We start from the raw sequence: 17509 nt of genomic DNA on the forward strand, positions 1-17509 counted from the left end.
ATTTGATCAAGAGAAGGCAACGTAAGTTTCTGAGTAGCAGCAGAGAGAGCGGAGAATGCGGTATTTTTCCGACTAAATTTGCAGTACTGCCGCAGTATGGGATTAGGTGAGGGTTAGCGCTTGGAGCGCAAATGCCCACTAGGGGGTGGTGTTTCAAAACGTAGGCCCACTTGGACCCACTCGGACTAGGGTGAAAGTAACGTACAGCAGGTAGAACGTCAGACAAAGAGGACGTTCCAACAGTTGGACAAGTTAACGAAAATAAAATACGCAAATGTTAACTTTCCCCCTTACCGCTAATTGCTCCCTAAATCGGTCTCCCAGTGTAACACGAAACTAAACCCTACAGGATGCCTGGAGCTATTGCCAGACGGTCCTCGATTAAAGCGACTACTACTCCCAGGAACCTTCGCGTGAGGCCAGGGCCCTCTTTCAGGGTGCAAGGGGGTCTCGCCGCACTACTCTCTGGGATTCGTAGTCTTGCAGTGTCATTTGGGAGTTGTAGTTCCCTTCCCACAATCGGCAGGGCGAGGCGGCGCCGGCGATCAGAGCAGCGCTGGGTGTTCAGGGGCCAAGATGGCGGCGCGCCGGGGACGGAGAGACGGAGTCGCGCCGCCCCCGACTGGGGGCCCCGGCCCGGACCCCGGCGGGGGAGCCCGCGGCAGCGGTTGGGGGAGTCGGAGCCAAGCACCGTACGGAACTTTGGGCGCTGTGAGCGGCGGGGAGCAGGTGAGAGGCTGGCTGGCGGCCCGCGGCTGGCAGCAAAGCGGTGTGTGCCGGGCGGTGACACGTGGACGCCACAGGAAAGGGAGGAAGCGCCTGGGGGTCAATGCCGGGTGGCCGTGGGAGCCAAGTCCGACCAAGTGGACCTAGGCCGTTTGCTGGGGTTAGGTGGGCAAAGGCAGCGTCTCTGCAGCCATTCCTGGGGGACGCCGTAGGTGCAGAGCCGGGTGTCGGAAACATGACCCGCGGTTGGGGGTAAAGGGTTCGGACTTGGGGTCGAAGGGTGAGACCTCCCTGTAAGGATGCCACGTGGGGTTCTCCGAGCTTGGCGCCACAGTTCCCTTTTCGGAGCCAAGCGGGGTGGGGGGAGCAATTTTCCCGGGAGAACTTGTCTGCCTCCCCTCCCCCTCTAGGCGGCCCCGGCATCCACGTGGGTCCGGCTCCTGGTGGAGGGGGGCGCGGGCCGCGGGTCCACGTGGGGGCGGGGAGGGAACGTCCACGTGGCTCGCGTCCCAGGCTGTCGGGCATCTACTATCGGCCTTGGAGCCTCCCTGACGCGAACTGGGTGTGTCTCCGCCGGTCCCGCCATCTCCTGCTGGGGCTGGAGGCCCGGGCTAGGAAGGAAGGTAAGGGCTGCTAGAGTCAACTTTGTTCAGAGCCTTGGAGTTTTTTTTTTCCTACTGTTTAGGTCCGCAGCGTCTCTCCACTGCGGATGGTGAAGGACTCTCCAGATGTTCCGGGAGTTTGTTCCCTGCGGGAGGAGGAGTGTGATGGGGAGGGTTAGAAGGCTGAGGCTGAAGGGATGTGGAGGAGTGAATTTGTGGCGCTTCTGTCTGACCGGCTTGGGGTGGGTTGTGAGTCATGGGCATTGGCGTTTTGGTTGCCTTGCAATCCTGCCTTATTAGTGATTCAAGGGACATGGGGAGTGTCAACATATACCTGGGACAAGCTTAAGAAAGGGAAAGGGAATCTTCTCCTCTCGCTTTTTTTCTGCAGCATCTCTTTTGGGAAGGCATGCTCCTGTAAACTGAGGCACAGAAACTGGTGTGATCCGTATTTAAAGCTCTCTGGATTTTTTGCTGGGGATTTCTTGGCCTTCTAAAAGTGTTGTACTGCTCTACAGTGGAGAGCTTCTTAAAAGTTTCCACCCAGGCTGGAAGGGGGCAGGAATTAGTTTGCACTGTTATCTCTCAAACAATTAAGCTGAGTACTTGACAGCATTTTTTTGTGTTACTTGTTGGGAGTTGGACTGCAGGCTACCTGGTAATGTCAGGTCCTGCAGACCAATCCAGGCCCTTGCCCAGGGGAGAATGGTTTCTGGGGCAAGAATTTGGGAGCGTTGATCCCTTCTCCCATACTTTCTCAGAGGTCACATCTTTTAGTGCTGGTGCTACCTACCTACCAGAGCCCCAGCGACTAGGCTGGAATCCCAAGACAATGCCCACCTCTCTACGAACCGTTTATCTCCGCCTCCATCAGGTGTCCAGTCAGAGACACACCCTCACATCTGACCTCAGCCATCACTCAATTCCCAAATAGCACGCGGAAGGCAGGAAGGATCCAAGATCCAGCTATAAGAAGAGTTAAGTGGTAATTTGGGATTGGAGAGGATCTCATGGAGAGATTGTCACTCCCTTCACCCCAAAACCAAAGATGGGTATATGTGAGCTGGTCAGTCAACCAGTTATTTATTGAAATACCATTATGTTTAGGCACAGGGAATACACTGGTAAACCACACAAACACGGTCTTTACCGCTCAGGATCTATGTTTTAATCAGGATAGGCCGATAATAATGATGAATGAGACAAAAGTGCAGGATATTTGGGATCATGTAATTGGCAGTAGTGATCTACTTTGCAGAGTCTGGAAAGGGACATTTAAAGCTGAGATGTTAAGACTGTGGAAAACCTTTAATCAGGGAATAGTGAAGATCTCAAGGAGGAAGAGAATATGGCTTATTGGAGAAATTGAGACCTGTACTATGGAGTAGTGGGAGAGATCATGCTGGAGCAGAAATCTGGTGGGGAAGACTAGAACCTTTGTAAGCTTTATTAAAGAGTTTAAACCTAATGCTAGGAGCAGTACAGTGCTGTTGAAGGGATTTAGGGAGGGTCTCAGGAAGTTGTCAGATAGGCATTTAAAAAGTTTCTGGCTGTTTTTGAATCCTGGAGGGCGAAGGTTTGCTGGGGGAAAGCCAGTTGGGAGGTTGTTGAAGTTAGAGGTGCTGGTGGCTGGCTCACTTTCAGCCTGTGCCTAGCACTGGGATGATATTGGTACTCCTGGAGTTGTGCTATTTGGGAATTGAGTGATGGGTGAAGTCAGGTGTGGAGGTGTGTCTCTGACTGGACACCTGATGAAAGCTGGAGATAAATGGTTCATAGATTGTCTTGAGGTTCCAGCCTAGTCGCTGGGGCTCTGGTAGGTAGGTGGCAGGGCAAGTAGAGTTGCAGCCTCTTTGCTCACCCTGGAGTGTTTGCTGAGCCAGGTGCTATTCAGCTGCTGGTTTGTAATTATAGGATTGTGAAGTCCTGGGAGGAGTTAATGCCTAAAACCTACCACCTTGCGCTTATTCTCTGGGCCTGGCCTCCTAACCCGTCCTTAACCAACCTTTCCTTTCCTTGGGCGTTGGTACTCAGCCCTGTTAGAAGCGTATATGTTGGCGGGGTTGTGGTCGGGGTAGGGGAAACACTTGTTGCTTTTTTCTTTTGGAAGCGGTGCAGAACTTCCCATTGTTGCAGAAGGGGAAAGGGAAGTTCTGGCTTGTCTGTATGTGATCCTGTTCTCAGGCCTTTTTACTTCATGTTTCCTATGCGATAGTTTCCCCTTATCCACAGTTTCTGTTACTTGCCATCAACAGGGGTCTAAAAATACATGAGTACAGTACAGTGAGATATTTTGAGAGCCAGAGAGAGATCACATTCGTATAGCTTTTATTACAGTATATTAATTGGTCTATTATTGTTAACTTCTTAATTGTGCCTAAGTTATAAGTTAAACTTCATTGTTGGTATGTATTGTATATGGCAATACGTACCAATGTATTGGTAGTATTAGTGGTTTCAGGCATCTACTGGGGGTCTTGGAACATATCCCTTGAGGATAAGGGGGTACTGCTGTATCAGAGATCCCCGTGGCTCTGGCCTTACCAGTACCATTTTAGTCCCTTCTGGCCCTGCCCACACCTGCATTCTTGACTGGTCTGGGTGGGCTGCTTGATGCCTGACAGAAGAGGCCATAAATGCCGATAGCTCTTAGAGGAGTGTGGGGCGGGACCCTTCCATCTATGGAGTCAAGCTTTCTCTTCATTTCCTCTCACCTGGTAGGAGTGGAGAAGAGGCCCTTCCCTTGGAATTACCATTGAGAGGTTGAATGTCTCACGTCGGGCCTTCAAATAAAATCTCGGCCGGGTGTGGTGGCTCATGCCTGTAACCCCAGCACTTTGGGAGGCCGAGACAGGTGGATCACTTGAGGTTAGGAGTTTGAGACCAGCCTGGCAAATATGGTAAAACTCTGTCTTTACTAAAAATACAAAAATTAGCCAGGCGTGGTGGTGGGTGCCTATAATCCCAGCTACTCTGAGGCTGAGGCAGGAGAATCTCTGGAACCCAGGAGACAGAGACTGCAATGAGCCAAGATAGGGCCACCGCAATCCAGCCTGGGTGACAGAGGGAGACTCAATCTCAGGAGGAAAAAAAAAAGCCAGGTGGGGTGGCTCACGCCTGTAATCCTAGCACTTTGGGAGGCTGAGGCAGGTGGATCCTGTGAGGTCAGGAGTTCAAGACCAGACTGGCCAACATGGCAAAAACCCGTCTCTACTAAAAATACAAAAATTAGCCCAGTGTGGTGGTGGAGGCCTGTAATCCCAGCTACTCGGGAGGCTGAGGCATGAGAATTGCTTGAACCTGGGAGGTAGAGCTTGTAGTGAGCCAAGATTGCGCCACTGCATTCCAGTCTGGGGGATAGAGCAAGAATCTGTCTCAAAAAAAAAAAGTTTGAAGTAAGCATGAATATCACCTGTGTATAAGACAATGTGCTGGGTATCACTGGTAACTGAGAAGTATAAACATGTTTAAACCCTCATAAGGGCCAAGAAGAATATAAGCTAATAGAATACAAAGGGTTATTTGCCCCATGTAAACTTGGACTATAGTATTATAAGAGATGCAAAGAGGCCGGGTGCAGTGGCTCACACCTGTAGTTCCAGCACTTTGGGAGGCCGAGGCAGGTGGATAACCTGAGGTCAGGAGTTTGAGACAAATTTAGCCAACATAGTGAACCCCTGTCTCTAATAAAAATAAAAAACATTAGCTGGGTATGGGTGGCGGGCACCTGTAATCCAGTTACTTGGGAGGCTGAGGCAGGAGAATTGCTTGAACCTGGGAGGCAGAGGCTGCAGTGAGTCAAGATCACGCCTCTGCACTCCAGCCTCCATCTCAAAAAATAATAAATAAGCAAGGTGCAAGGAGCATCAGGGGGCTGGGGGTAGCAGGGTGGGATGTGATTGCCAGAAAAATTAATGCTGTAGAAAAATCTATGATTTTAGAGCTGTGAGGAGAGATCATCATGGGCTGGGGAAGCCTGGGGTGTCTTCCTGAAGAAGTTAGGATTTGCACTAAGCAGAGAGCAGAGACCTAAATAGGATCTGAGGTAGGTGAGGTTGTTGCAGCTGAACTGTCTCCTTGCTGACCTCTTTTCCTTTGGTGTGCCCCTCAGACTGTCACCTTGACTGCTGCCAGAAGATGATTCTGGACAATCTTGTTTTTATTGTTTTTATTTTTTTTTTTTTTTTTTTTTTTTTTTTAAGAGAGCCTTGCTCTGTTGCCCAGGCTGGAGTGCAATGGTGTGATCTAGGCTCACTGCAGGCTCCACCTCCTGGGCTCAAATGATTCTCCTGCCTCAGCCTCCTGAGTAGCTGGGATTACAGATATGTGCTATCACACCTGGCTAATTTTTGTATTTTTAGTAGAGACGGGGTTTCATCATGTTGGCCAGGCTGGTCTTGAACTCCTGACTTCAGGTAATCCGCCAGCTTCAGCCTCCCAGAGTGCTGGGATTACAGGTGTGAGCCACTGCGCCCGGCCTACTCCTGGGTTTTAATCTCCTGTGACTCTAGCTGTTTCTGGTTGGAGCCCAAATGTTTTTCTTCCCAGAAGGTCCTTGAAAACTGCCATCCTGGTGGGGGCTTTTGCTCATAGGTTGTGCTCCTCTCTGCCTTGCTAGTCCAGAAGTTTGGCGATGGTGGGGCTGCTGCTGAGTTTGGGCCCAGCAGTGGAGGGTACCTGGTTTACAGAGCAAATCAGTCAATTGCTGCCAGAGGGCTCATACCCTTCTCACCTTCTCTTCTGTTCCAGGTGCTGCTGCATGAGGAGGGGGGTGATTCTGGCTTTGTAAGTCTCTCTCGGCTGGGCCCATCGCTGAGGGACAAGGATCTAGAAATGGAGGAGCTAATGCTGCAGGATGAGACACTGTTGGGGACCATGCAGAGCTATATGGATGCCTCCCTCATCTCCCTCATCGAGGATTTTGGGAGCCTTGGAGAGGTGAGCTGGGGCTGCGCTTGGAAGTCTTCAAGTAGGAGCTTTATGTGGGAGGTTCTAGCTCAGATCCTTGGCATGGCTCTCTTCTCCCAGGACCTTAGCTGTTTCCTGGGTGCCCAACCTGAACCTTAGAGTGTATTTTTTGTCTGTAAGTGGGAATGAGGCTGCAGGCTGCCAGATTATGTCCCATGTAAGAATTCCTTGCCTAACTTGGACTATAGTTCAAGGCCTTTCCCACTGTCTGGGCCCCTGATCTACATGCCCAGAAGGTTCTGATCTCTGGTTTTGAGCCCATTTCTAGCCTAGCCAATCTGCTAAGGATCCCACATCTTACTTGAGGGTAGGGGAGTGTGAAACCCAAGCTTGAGTCAAGTCTGACAGGTCTCTGTTAATACCAGAGAGGTGGGTGGATGGTAAATGAGATTGGAATCCATGTCTTCAGGTATTCAGATCCCTCTCACTCCCCTGTTAGCTGAGTTGAACCTGGGAGACTGACTCTCTTGATATCCAGTCCTTTTTAGTGGCGTAGTAGGTCATTAGGGATGTTGGTAGGACCTTCTGGTTGTTTTTCTGGAGCAGAGCAGGTTATCTCTGGAGGACCAGAATGAAGTGTCGCTGCTCACAGCTCTGACGGAGATTTTGGACAATGCAGATTCTGAGAACCTTTCTCCATTTGACAGCATTCCTGACTCGGAGCTGCTTGTGTCACCTCGGGAGGGCTCCTCTGTGAGTCTGGGACCAGGGGAAGGGGATTGGTACAAAGCTTAGACCCATGCCTGTGGACCTACTCATATAGCTCTGAAGCATAGGCTTACATCAGGTTTTTCTCTCCCTTTTAGCTGCACAAGCTGCTTACTCTCTCTCGGACACCCCCAGAACGCGACCTCCTCACTCCAGTTGACCCATTGGGGCCCAGCACAGGCAGCAATAGAGGGAATGGGGTAAGCCTGACCTAGGGGGCCTCAGAAACTCCCACGTGGGAGGATCATATGGGGACAGGTCTGGAAAATACTTTCCCAGATGAAACTCCTCCTGAGACTTCTCTTCTCTCCTGCAGGTTGAAATGTCTCTTCCAGATCCTCCTTGGGACTTCTCCCCACCCTCTTTCTTGGAGACCTCTTCTCCTAAGCTACCTAGCTGGAGACCCCCAAGATCAAGACTACGCTGGGGTCAATCTCCACCTCCCCAGCAGCGCAGTGATGGAGAAGAAGAGGAAGAGGTGGCCAGTTTCAGTGGCCAGATTCTTGCTGGGGAGCTTGACAACTGCGTGAGCAGTATCCCAGACTTCCCCATGCATTTGGCCTGCCCTGAGGAGGAAGATAAAGCAACAGTAGCAGAGATGGCAGTGCCAGCAGCTGGTGATGAGAGCATCTCCTCCCTGAGTGAGCTGGTGCGGGCCATGCACCCATACTGCCTGCCCAACCTCACCCACCTGGCATCACTTGAGGATGAGCTTCAGGAGCAACCAGATGATTTGACACTGCCTGAGGGCTGTGTGGTGCTGGAGATTGTGGGGCAGGCAGCCACAGCTGGCGATGATCTGGAGATCCCAGTTGTGGTGCGACAGGTGCCCGCTGGACCCCAGCCTGTGCTCCTGGATGACTCGCTAGAGACTAGTTCTGCCTTGCAGCTGCTCATGCCTACACTGGAGTCAGAGACGGATGCTGCTGTGCCCAGTGTAGCCCTCTGCTCTGAGAAAGAGGGGTTGTCTTTGAACTCAGAGAAGAAACTGGACTCAGCCTGCTTATTGAAGCCCAGGGAGGTCGTGGAACCAGTGGTGCCCAAGAAGCCTCAGAACCCACCTGCCAATGCAGCACCAGGTTCCCAGAGAGCTCGAAAGGGCAGGAAGAAGAAGAGCAAGGAGCAGCCAGCAGCCTGTGTGGAAGGCTATGCCAGGAGGCTGAGGTCATCTTCTCGAGGGCAGTCTACTGTAGGTACAGAAGTGACCTCTCAGGCAGACAACTTGCAGAAACAGCCTCAGGAGGAACTTCAAAGAAAGTCTGGGCCTCTCCAGGGTAAGGGGAAGCCCTGGGCTTGGGCTCGGGCCTGGGCAGCTGCCTTGGAGAATCCTAGCCCTGAGAACTTGGAGAGAAGTGCTGGACAATGTAGCCCTGCTAAAGAAGGTCCTCTAGATCTCTATCCCAAGCTGGCCGATACTATCCAAGCCAACCTTGTACCAACCCATCTCTCATTGGTCGACTCTGCCCAAGCCAGCCCTATGCCAGTTGACTCTGTTGAAGCTGGTCCCACTGCAGTTGGCCCTGTTCTGTCTGGCCCTGTGCCTGTTGACCCTGGGTTGGGTGACCTTGCTTCAGCCAGCTCAGAACTGGTTGAGCCTCTCCCAGCTGAGCCAGTGCTGATCAACCCAGGTGTGGCCGACTCAGCAGCAGTTGACCCTGAAGTGGTTCCCATCTCAGATAACTTGTCACCAGTTGATGCTGTCCCATCTGACCCAGCACCAGTTGACCCTGTTCCTAATGACCTGACTCCAGTTGACCCAGTGCTAGTTAGGTCCAGACCAACTGATCCCAGACGTGGTGCAGTGTCATCAGCCCTGGGGGCTTCAGCCCCCCAGCCCCTCCTGGAGTCGGAGTCCTTGGATGCACCAAAGACCATCATCCCTGAAGTCAAAGAGGTTGGGGATTCTCTGAAAATTGAAAGTGGTACCAGTGCTACAACCCATGAAGCCAGACCAAGGCCTCTTAGCTTATCTGAATACCGGCGACGAAGGCAGCAACGCCAAGCAGAAACAGAAGAGAAAAGTCCCCAGCCCCCAACCGGGAAGTGGCCTAGTCTTCCAGAGACTCCCACAGGGCTGGCAGACATCCCTTGTCTTGTCATCCCGCCAGCCCCAGCCAAGAAGACAGCTCTGCAGAGAAGCCCTGAAGTGCCCCCTGAGGCTTGCCTTGTACCTGTAGGTCCCAGCCCTGCTTCTCCTAGTCCTGAGCCACCTGTAAGCAAACCTGTGGCCTCAGCTCCCACTGAGCAGGTGCCATCCCAGGAGATGCCACTGTTGGCGAGACCTTCACCTCCTGTGCAATCTGTGTCCCCTGTTGTGCCCGTGCCTCCTGCACTGCCTACTGCTCTGCCTTTCCCTGCAGGTGGGCTAGGCATGCCCCCCAGTCTGCCCCCGCCTCCCTTGCAGACTCCTAGTCTTCCAGTGTCTATGGGGCCAGTGCTACCTGATCCATTTACTCACTATGCCCCTGTCCCACCCTGGCCTTGTTATCCTCCTGTGTCCCCTTCTGGCTATCCTTGCCTGCCCCCCCCACCAACAGTGCCCCTAGTGTCTGGTACTCCTGGCGCCTATGCTGTACCTCCCACTTGCAATGTGCCTTGGGCACCCCCTCCTGCCCCAGTCTCACCTTATAGTTCCACCTGTACCTATGGGCCTTTGGGATGGGGCCCAGGACCTCAACATGCTCCATTCTGGTCTGCTGTTCCCCCACCTCCTTTGCCCCCAGCCTCTGTTGGGAGAGATGTTCCCCAACCTAAGATGACATCCAGGGGCACTCCCCCTGGCCCTTCTGAAAATGTACTTCCCGTGTCGATGGCTCCTTCCCTCAGTCTTGGGCCACCTGGCCGTGGAGCTCCACAGATAGAGCCTACCAAGGTGGAGGTCAAGCCAGTGCCTGCATCTCCCAATCCGAAACACAAGGCATCTGCCCTGGTGCAAAGCCCCCAGATGAAGGCTCCACTGTGTGTGTCTGCTGAAGGTGTGACTGTTGAGGAGCCTGCATCAGAGAGGCTAAAGCCTGAGACCCAGGAGACCAGGCCCAGAGAGAAGCTCCCCTTGCCTGCTACCAAGGGTATTCCCACACAAAGGCAAAGCACTGTCCCAAAGTTGCCTGCTGTCCACCCAGCCCGTCTAAGGAAGCTGTCCTTCCTGCCTACCCCACGTAGTCAGGGTTCTGAAGATGTGGTACAGGCTTTCATCAGTGAGATTGGTGAGTGCCCCACAGTTCCCCCACATAATTCCCCAGTTGGCTGGGGAGTCTTCTCTGTGGAATAGGGTAAGCCACCCTGATGAGGCTGGCCTTTGTTGGAGTTCTTTGGAGGAGTTTGTTTTTGTTTTTAAGAGATGAGGTCTCACTGTGTTACCCAGGCTGGAATTGAACTCCTGGGCTCAAGTGGTCCTCCCACCTCGGCCTTCTAAGTAGCTGGGATTTATAGGCACAGCTGTGTGCCCCTGTGCCTGGTTGTGGAGGGTTCTTCAGAGGTGGAGTTCTGGGTTGGTTTGCATCCTTGATGCTTTGTGCTGCTACCCTGGTTCACTTAGTACAGAGGGCAGGGGGAGTGGAAAGGGAGAAGTGAGGTGATTTGGGGGTTTCCTGGGACCTGTGTACTTAGTTGATAGGAGTTCGCTTTCAATCCTGTATTGTGTGCCTCCACAGGAATTGAGGCATCGGACCTATCCAGTCTGCTGGAGCAGTTTGAGAAATCAGAAGGTGAGGGAACATGGGTAGTTTTGCTCCAACTTTTTTTTTTGTTGATACTTCTTTTGGGCCTAGCCCTGTAGTTGCTTCAGCTAGGGTGAAGGGGGATAGGCTTAGCCACTAGAACAGCCCCCTAATTGGAAGAGGGAGACAAGATTGACCTGTGATGGCAATCCAAGCCAGGGACAGCAGTGATAAGGAAGGTATTACAAAAGAGTAGACTGGGAATCCAAGCGGGGTGGGGTTGTTTAGGGACATTTTTCTAGAGGGAAGTAGCTTTCAGGCTGTGCGTTGAAAGACAGGTAGGAATTCATAGAATATGTGTGGCAACAAAAGGCAGAGGGCAGATAGAGGAAGAATGGCATATGGTACATTTGGAAGGCAATGAAGAGAGATCCAGTCTTTTGCTTTCTCAGTATAAGGCATGGATGTAGGTGCTATGGAGGACGCTGTATCCTGTTCTCAAGGAGCTTATGGTCTAAATGGGGAGAATAATCTACAGAAATGACTCCTGAGTTGGTAACAGGTATCTATAGTACAAGGCAAAACAGAAAATGTGATTTGTAGAATGAGTAGGCTGTGAGGCCAGGAAGCTAGTTAGGCAGATCATAGATCACCTTGAACACTAGGCTTATACATTTGGACTTTATCTCAGATTCAGTGGAGGAATGTGGGTGTTTCTGAGCAGAAAAGAGACATGATTAAAAATAGTACTTGGGCACCCACTGGAGGAGACTGGATCTCTCTGGGGAGATCCCAACAGAATATGCAGGCAAAGTGGATTTTCCTCCTTTGGGTCTCAAAGCAAGCCCTTCTGTGCCGCTTCAGTGTAGAACATCTGTTTGGGCTTTTAACTGGTATGGTTTCTTTGCAGCCAAAAAGGAGTGTCCTCCCCCGGCTCCTGCTGACAGCTTGGCTGTAGGAAACTCAGGGTAAGTATGGAGACGTGAGCGAGTTACCCTACAGCTGTTGGTCAGCAGCCGGCTGACACTCCAGGACCATCAACTGGATGCCTCTTGCAGGGGTGCTGTAGTCAGCTCTAGAGTCTTTCCCTGTTTCTTCACCCCTACTCTGCCCATCGCTGCTGGGCAGTGTCTTGGGTGGTAAGGTGAGGAGGGGGTATGTACACTGCCCTCCAGCTGATTCTAGTCAGGGGTTCCAAATGTCCTGGAGGTGCCTTTTATCTCCTGGCAAGTCATGCCTTTGCGGGGATCTCTTTCCTTCATTTAATACACTTTAAGTTTGCTTAGTGCTGGTAATTGTGTAACTTAAAGTGGAGGAAGATGTTAAAGGCTAGGACTCATTTTTCATATTCATGGTTCTCCATCCTGTTCTGCCAAGCATGTTCCCCTCCACATTGATTTCAGGTTGGTTTGAGCTGGGCAGGTGAGGCTCCTGATTTGAAGAAGGTGGGGGGTATTCAAGGTCATGGCCGGCCTGCCTCTTGGAATTGGGCAGGGCTGAGTTGAGACCCACTCTGTAGTTAGTCAGTAAGCCCCTTTTGTGCAGGAGGAAGTTGATGGGGGCAGTTTGTGCATCCCATTCTTCTCTGCACCCACCCCTCCCATTGCTTTTTGAGAAAGGCAAATGTACGAGATATTGAGGAGGCAATGAATCAGGCTTTCCCTTTTCCCCCCGCCAGCAGCGTTGACATTCCCCAGGAGAAGAGGTCCCTAGACCGGTTACAAGCCCCAGAACTGGCCAACGTGGCAGGTGGGTTCAGGGTGGGGAATTCTGCCTGTGGTTAGTTTATGCAGCAACATTTGCTGAGCCTACTCCAAATCAATTGTGTGTAGGCATTGAGGATATAGAGATCTGATCTCCAGCCTTGAGGTACTCACAGTCTAGGGGGCAGATGTGTAAAGAAATGAGCATGTTGAGTATCAGGTGCTATGTTATAGCCTATGAGCTGGGCGTGGTGGCTCACGCCTGTAATCCAAGCACTTTGGGAGGCCGAGACAGGCAGATCACTTGAGGTCAGGAGTTCGAGACCAGCCTGGCCAACATAGTGAAACCCTTTCTGTACTAAAAAATAACAAAAATTAGCTGGGCATGGTGGTACCCGCCTGTAGTCTCAGCTACTCGGGAAGCTGAGGCAGGAGAATTGCTTATATCCGGGATGTGTAGGTTGCAGTGTGCCGAGATTGTGCCACTGCACTCCAGCCTGTGTGAAAAAAAAAAAAAAAAAAAAAAAAAAAAAAAAAAAAATCCTATGGATAACAGTGATATGTGAAGACGGACAGTCAGGGAAGGGCTATATGGAAGCTAATCCCCTAAGCTGAGGCTTAGGAAAATCTATCAATCAGGTGGTAGATTTAGGGGACAGGGCATATTCTAGGAAGATGGAGCAGCTTGAATCGAAGAAACAAAATCAGCCGGGATTGTTTTGGGGAATTGTGAGTGGCTTGGTTTGGCTGGAGTGTAGTGGCTGAGCAGGGCAGTGGGCAGAGGTAAAGCAAGAGATAAAATTTGAGTGGTAAATAGGTCAGATTATTGAAACCTCGAATGCCGTATTAAGCTCTTTGGACTTTATCCTGTAAATTGAAGAAACTTTAACAGATTGGTTTTTGGGTGCTCCATCTAGCAGGAATGTAGAAGACGGGTGGAAGACTATGATGCTGGAAGTGGGGAGACCATCAGAAGATGATTGCATGAGTCCAAGCAAGATGTAGCCTAGAAGTTAGGCAGTGCTTGGTGGAGGGGGCGGATCTGAGAAAAGAGAGCTAGACTCTAGGACCTGGTCACCAGCTAGGTTTGGGTAGTGATAGGATGAGGGGTTCAGGAGTATCGTAGCTGGCTGAATTTCTCTTCCTGGTCCCCAAGTTGGGGAACATGGGGAAGGAGCAGTTGAAGCAGTGGGAGAAGTTGGGCGGCCTACCTTGCTTGGTATACTTTGTGAGATGAGGTGGGGATCTCTGGAGGCTATATACACAGTATTTGGAAGAGTAGAATCGGATCTCATCCTGCTATCTCCATCCTCCCTCCTCACCACAGGGCTCACCCCTCCAGCTACCCCTCCCCACCAGTTATGGAAGCCCCTGGCTGCTGTCTCACTGCTGGCCAAAGCCAAATCTCCTAAGTCCACCGCCCAGGAGGGAACCCTGAAGCCTGAAGGAGTTACGGAGGCCAAACATCCAGCTGCAGTTCGCCTCCAAGAAGGGGTCCATGGCCCTAGTCGAGTCCATGTGGGCTCTGGGGACCATGACTATTGTGTCCGGAGCAGGACTCCCCCCAAAAAGATGCCTGCCCTAGTCATTCCAGAGGTGGGCTCCCGATGGAATGTCAAGCGCCATCAGGACATCACCATCAAACCTGTCTTGTCCTTGGGCCCAGCTGCCCTTCCGCCCCCATGCATAGCTGCCTCCCGGGAGCCACTTGATCACAGGACTAGCAATGAGCAGGCAGATCCCTCAGCGCCCTGCCTTGCCCCATCCAGCTTGCTGTCCCCTGAGGCCTCACCCTGCCGGAATGACATGAACACTAGGACTCCCCTTGAGCCCTCAGCCAAGCAGCGGTCACTGCGCTGTTACCGAAAAGCCTGCAGGTCAGTCAGCCCCTCAAGCCGGGGCTGGCAGGGCCGCCGAGGCCGCAACAGCCGTTCTGTCAGCTCTGGGTCCAACCGGACCAGCGAAGCATCTTCCTCTTCATCCTCATCGTCGTCTTCCTCATCCCGATCTCGGTCCAGGTCCCTCTCCCCCCCACACAAGAGGTGGCGAAGGTGAGCTTTGATGGCCCTGTAGGTCCTCTCCACTTAGGAAGCTCATGTACTTTCTTCTGTGGTTTACTTTGAAAGCGTTTACACATTGACTTTGGTACTTTCAGGCACCAAGTCTTCTATTTCTGTCTTTGGCTTTTGTGTTTTCCCTTTTCCTGAATTGTTGAAGGAGACAAGCTGTGAGACGACTGCTTTTGTCCCCCGTTGTAGTTTGGGGTATCAGTGAGATCTGCTTCCTAAACCTGCCTTGGGGGGACTTTTAGGGTTTGATTTTGACCATGCTGATTTTTTTCACAACTGTATCAGCCCTCATTTTTGGTATTCTGGGTGCTATGTGAGATAGTGGGTTACTTAGTAAGAGAAAACAGTTTTTCTCTTAATGATCTGCTGAGGAAGGTGTCTGGGGCAATTCCTTTGGGTGTCACCATAGCTTCATGTATTTCCTGGCAGTATCTTTTTTTCTCAGTAACAGTCCCAAGTTTCCCCACTTAATGAAGAATTCTTGGGTTTTGGAGATGATATGTATCTTCAGAAATGGCCCGTACTGCAAGTCTAGCAGTTAGCACTCCCTCTTTGCCATGGTCACGGTATTCCTGTGAGACGTGGTAGGGTAGCAGTAGTAACCCAAAGACCCAGACGTGGCCCCAGCACCCCAGATAGCTGGGTGTGAGACCTAGAGCCCAGCCCTTTATCTCCCTGAGTCTCCATTCTTCCTCTTTCTGATTTGTTAAGTATTTCTCAGCTTTTAATTGCACAATTAAAAATGAATACATCTTCCAAAACACAACATTCCAGGTACATCTAAAGTTCCATGAAGGGCCTCAGTTTGTTCATCTGTGAAGGAAAACTGTTCTAGACCTCTTCTATTCTGCTCTGTCTTTGGTCCTGAATTTCCTAACAGAAAGGCAGGACTGAGGCCTGGGCGAGATAAGCAGAGAATACCTGAACCACTCCCAGCATTCCTGCATGCCCTCTCATCCTTCAGGTCCAGCTGTAGTTCCTCTGGACGTTCTCGAAGATGCTCTTCCTCTTCTTCGTCATCATCTTCCTCTTCGTCTTCCTCATCCTCATCATCCAGTTCCCGAAGCCGCTCACGCTCTCCATCCCCCCGCCGAAGAAGTGACAGGAGGCGGCGGTGAGCATGTGTTCAGGGAGCGCTGTGCACCTGGGATGCAGGTGCCTTAGAGTTCTGAGTCTTGAATTGTCTTGTGTTTAGGGGGCTGATGACACCTTCTCTTGTCAGGTACAGCTCTTATCGTTCACATGACCATTACCAAAGGCAAAGAGTGCTGCAAAAGGAGCGTGCAATAGTGAGTAGAGGAACAGGTCATGGGAGGAGGGGGCTTACCCCCTGAACCTTGAGCTCAGAGAGCTGCTGGCAGCTGTAGCCCTGGTTCGTGGTGTGTTGATTTTTTTCATTTCCAAACTTAGGAAGAAAGAAGGGTGGTCTTCATTGGAAAGATACCTGGTCGCATGACTCGATCAGAGCTAAAACAGAGGTTCTCCGTTTTTGGAGAGATTGAGGAGTGCACCATCCACTTCCGTGTCCAAGGGTAAGCTTGGGCCCCAAGGTCAGGATATTCTATCCCATTCATCTACCTTGATGTTTCTTTGTCTTGCCTCCTTGTTCTGTGCTGAGCAATATGGGGCACCTTCATTTCTTCAGAGGGTTGGCCACTGAGAATGAGAGGAACCACCCCTGGACCCCTGGGGTGCTGTGTCTCCTCCATGCTATGGATCCATATAGCCACTCCAGCCCCTGCCTCACCCTCCTCCTACCAGGGACAACTATGGCTTCGTCACTTACCGCTATGCTGAGGAGGCATTTGCAGCCATCGAGAGTGGCCACAAGCTGCGGCAGGCAGACGAGCAGCCCTTTGATCTCTGCTTTGGGGGCCGAAGGCAGTTCTGCAAGAGGAGCTATTCTGATCTTGGTGAGTGGAGGGAGGGCCTAAGCTTTGGAATGCTTCATCCCCTCCCCAGTAGGGTTCCTAACCCTTTGTGAGTGGGGCTAGGCAGACTTACTTAGTTTGACATACGAAGAAGCCAAGGGGTAGGACGAGAGGAGAAATGGGGACTCTCCTATCTCTTTGACTTAAAATCAGAGCAGTTTTTCACTCCATCCATTATTGGGATGGGAGATAGCCATTTGCGTACCCTGTGGTTGGGAAACGTGGTCAGAGACCTTGAAGTTTGTCTTTACCTTTATAGACTCCAACCGGGAAGACTTTGACCCTGCACCTGTAAAGAGCAAATTTGATTCTCTTGACTTTGACACATTGTTGAAACAGGCCCAGAAGAACCTCCGGAGGTAACCTTGGGCCCTCCCCCACTACCCTTACCCTTTTTTTTTTTCCTCTGGAGGTGCCCAACCTCTACTACCCCCTTCCCCTGCTCTAGGGGAGAGAGCTGCTAGTGAGATGACTGTTTTATAAAGAAATGGAAAAAAGTGAAATAAAAAATGTGTTGAATCAGATTTTTTAAAAGGGGTATTTGTTTTTTATAAACAGGTATTGAAACAAGTTAACTTGGATTCCTATGTAAGATAGGTGGGGCTGAGGGGTTCCCAAGTGTTTGGAACTTGTCACTATGCAGACTAATAAACATCAACTAGAGAGAACTCCCAACTGCTGTTGTGCTTCTTTATGTGGTGCTAATGCGAAATGTATTCACTTTTCCTATCTGAACATGGTCCAGGGAAATGACTCTCTCTGGTTAGGTGCAAAAATCCCACTAGGTTTGAAACTTGGTTCTTCTGATGTATTGTCTAAAATGAGTCATTTAGGACAGTGCTTCTCAAACTTTAAAGGGAATTTGAATCATCTAGAGATCTTTCTAGAATGTAGATTCTGACAATGGGATGATGATACTGGTCCAGGAAGGGATTTTCATAACAAGGACCTAGAGAAACTCACACTTGTTCCAAAGAGAGGTTTTCTAAATTGGGACTGGTGTATACATTAATCATGTCAGTTACGTTCATCATTTTCTTTTTTTTTTCTTTTTTTTTTTTTTTGGAGATGGAGTTTCGCTCTTGTTACCCAGGCTGGAGTGCAATGGCGCCATCTCAGCTCACCGCAACCTCCGCCTCCTGG

General features: G+C 51.0%; 1 protein-coding gene across 5 annotated transcripts; it reads left to right on the forward strand.

The window, feature by feature from the left end:
- Positions 1-507: 507 nt before the first annotated feature.
- Positions 508-17041, forward strand: PPRC1 (PPARG related coactivator 1). 5 transcript variants are annotated; one of them, XM_032281414.1, is made up of 14 exons: positions 508-729; positions 6078-6266; positions 6843-6989; positions 7103-7204; positions 7321-10210; positions 10658-10711; positions 11574-11631; positions 12345-12412; positions 13694-14417; positions 15400-15549; positions 15658-15724; positions 15846-15967; positions 16197-16348; positions 16626-17041. In XM_032281414.1, the coding sequence occupies exons 1-14, from the start codon at positions 577-579 to the stop codon at positions 16727-16729; spliced, it is 4980 nt and encodes a 1659-aa protein (XP_032137305.1). In that variant the 5' UTR covers positions 508-576; the 3' UTR covers positions 16730-17041. The 5 variants fall into 5 exon arrangements, with proteins under 5 accessions (XP_032137305.1, XP_032137304.1, XP_032137306.1 ...); XM_032281413.1 differs by having other exon boundaries at positions 12342-12412; positions 16626-17034; XM_032281415.1 differs by lacking the exon at positions 7103-7204 and having other exon boundaries at positions 12342-12412.
- Positions 17042-17509: the final 468 nt, after the last annotated feature.

This window comes from Sapajus apella, unplaced genomic scaffold (genome assembly GCF_009761245.1).
Source record: "Sapajus apella isolate SASKATOON/1434 unplaced genomic scaffold, GSC_monkey_1.0 scaffold13, whole genome shotgun sequence".
Lineage (NCBI taxonomy): Eukaryota > Metazoa > Chordata > Mammalia > Primates > Cebidae > Sapajus > Sapajus apella.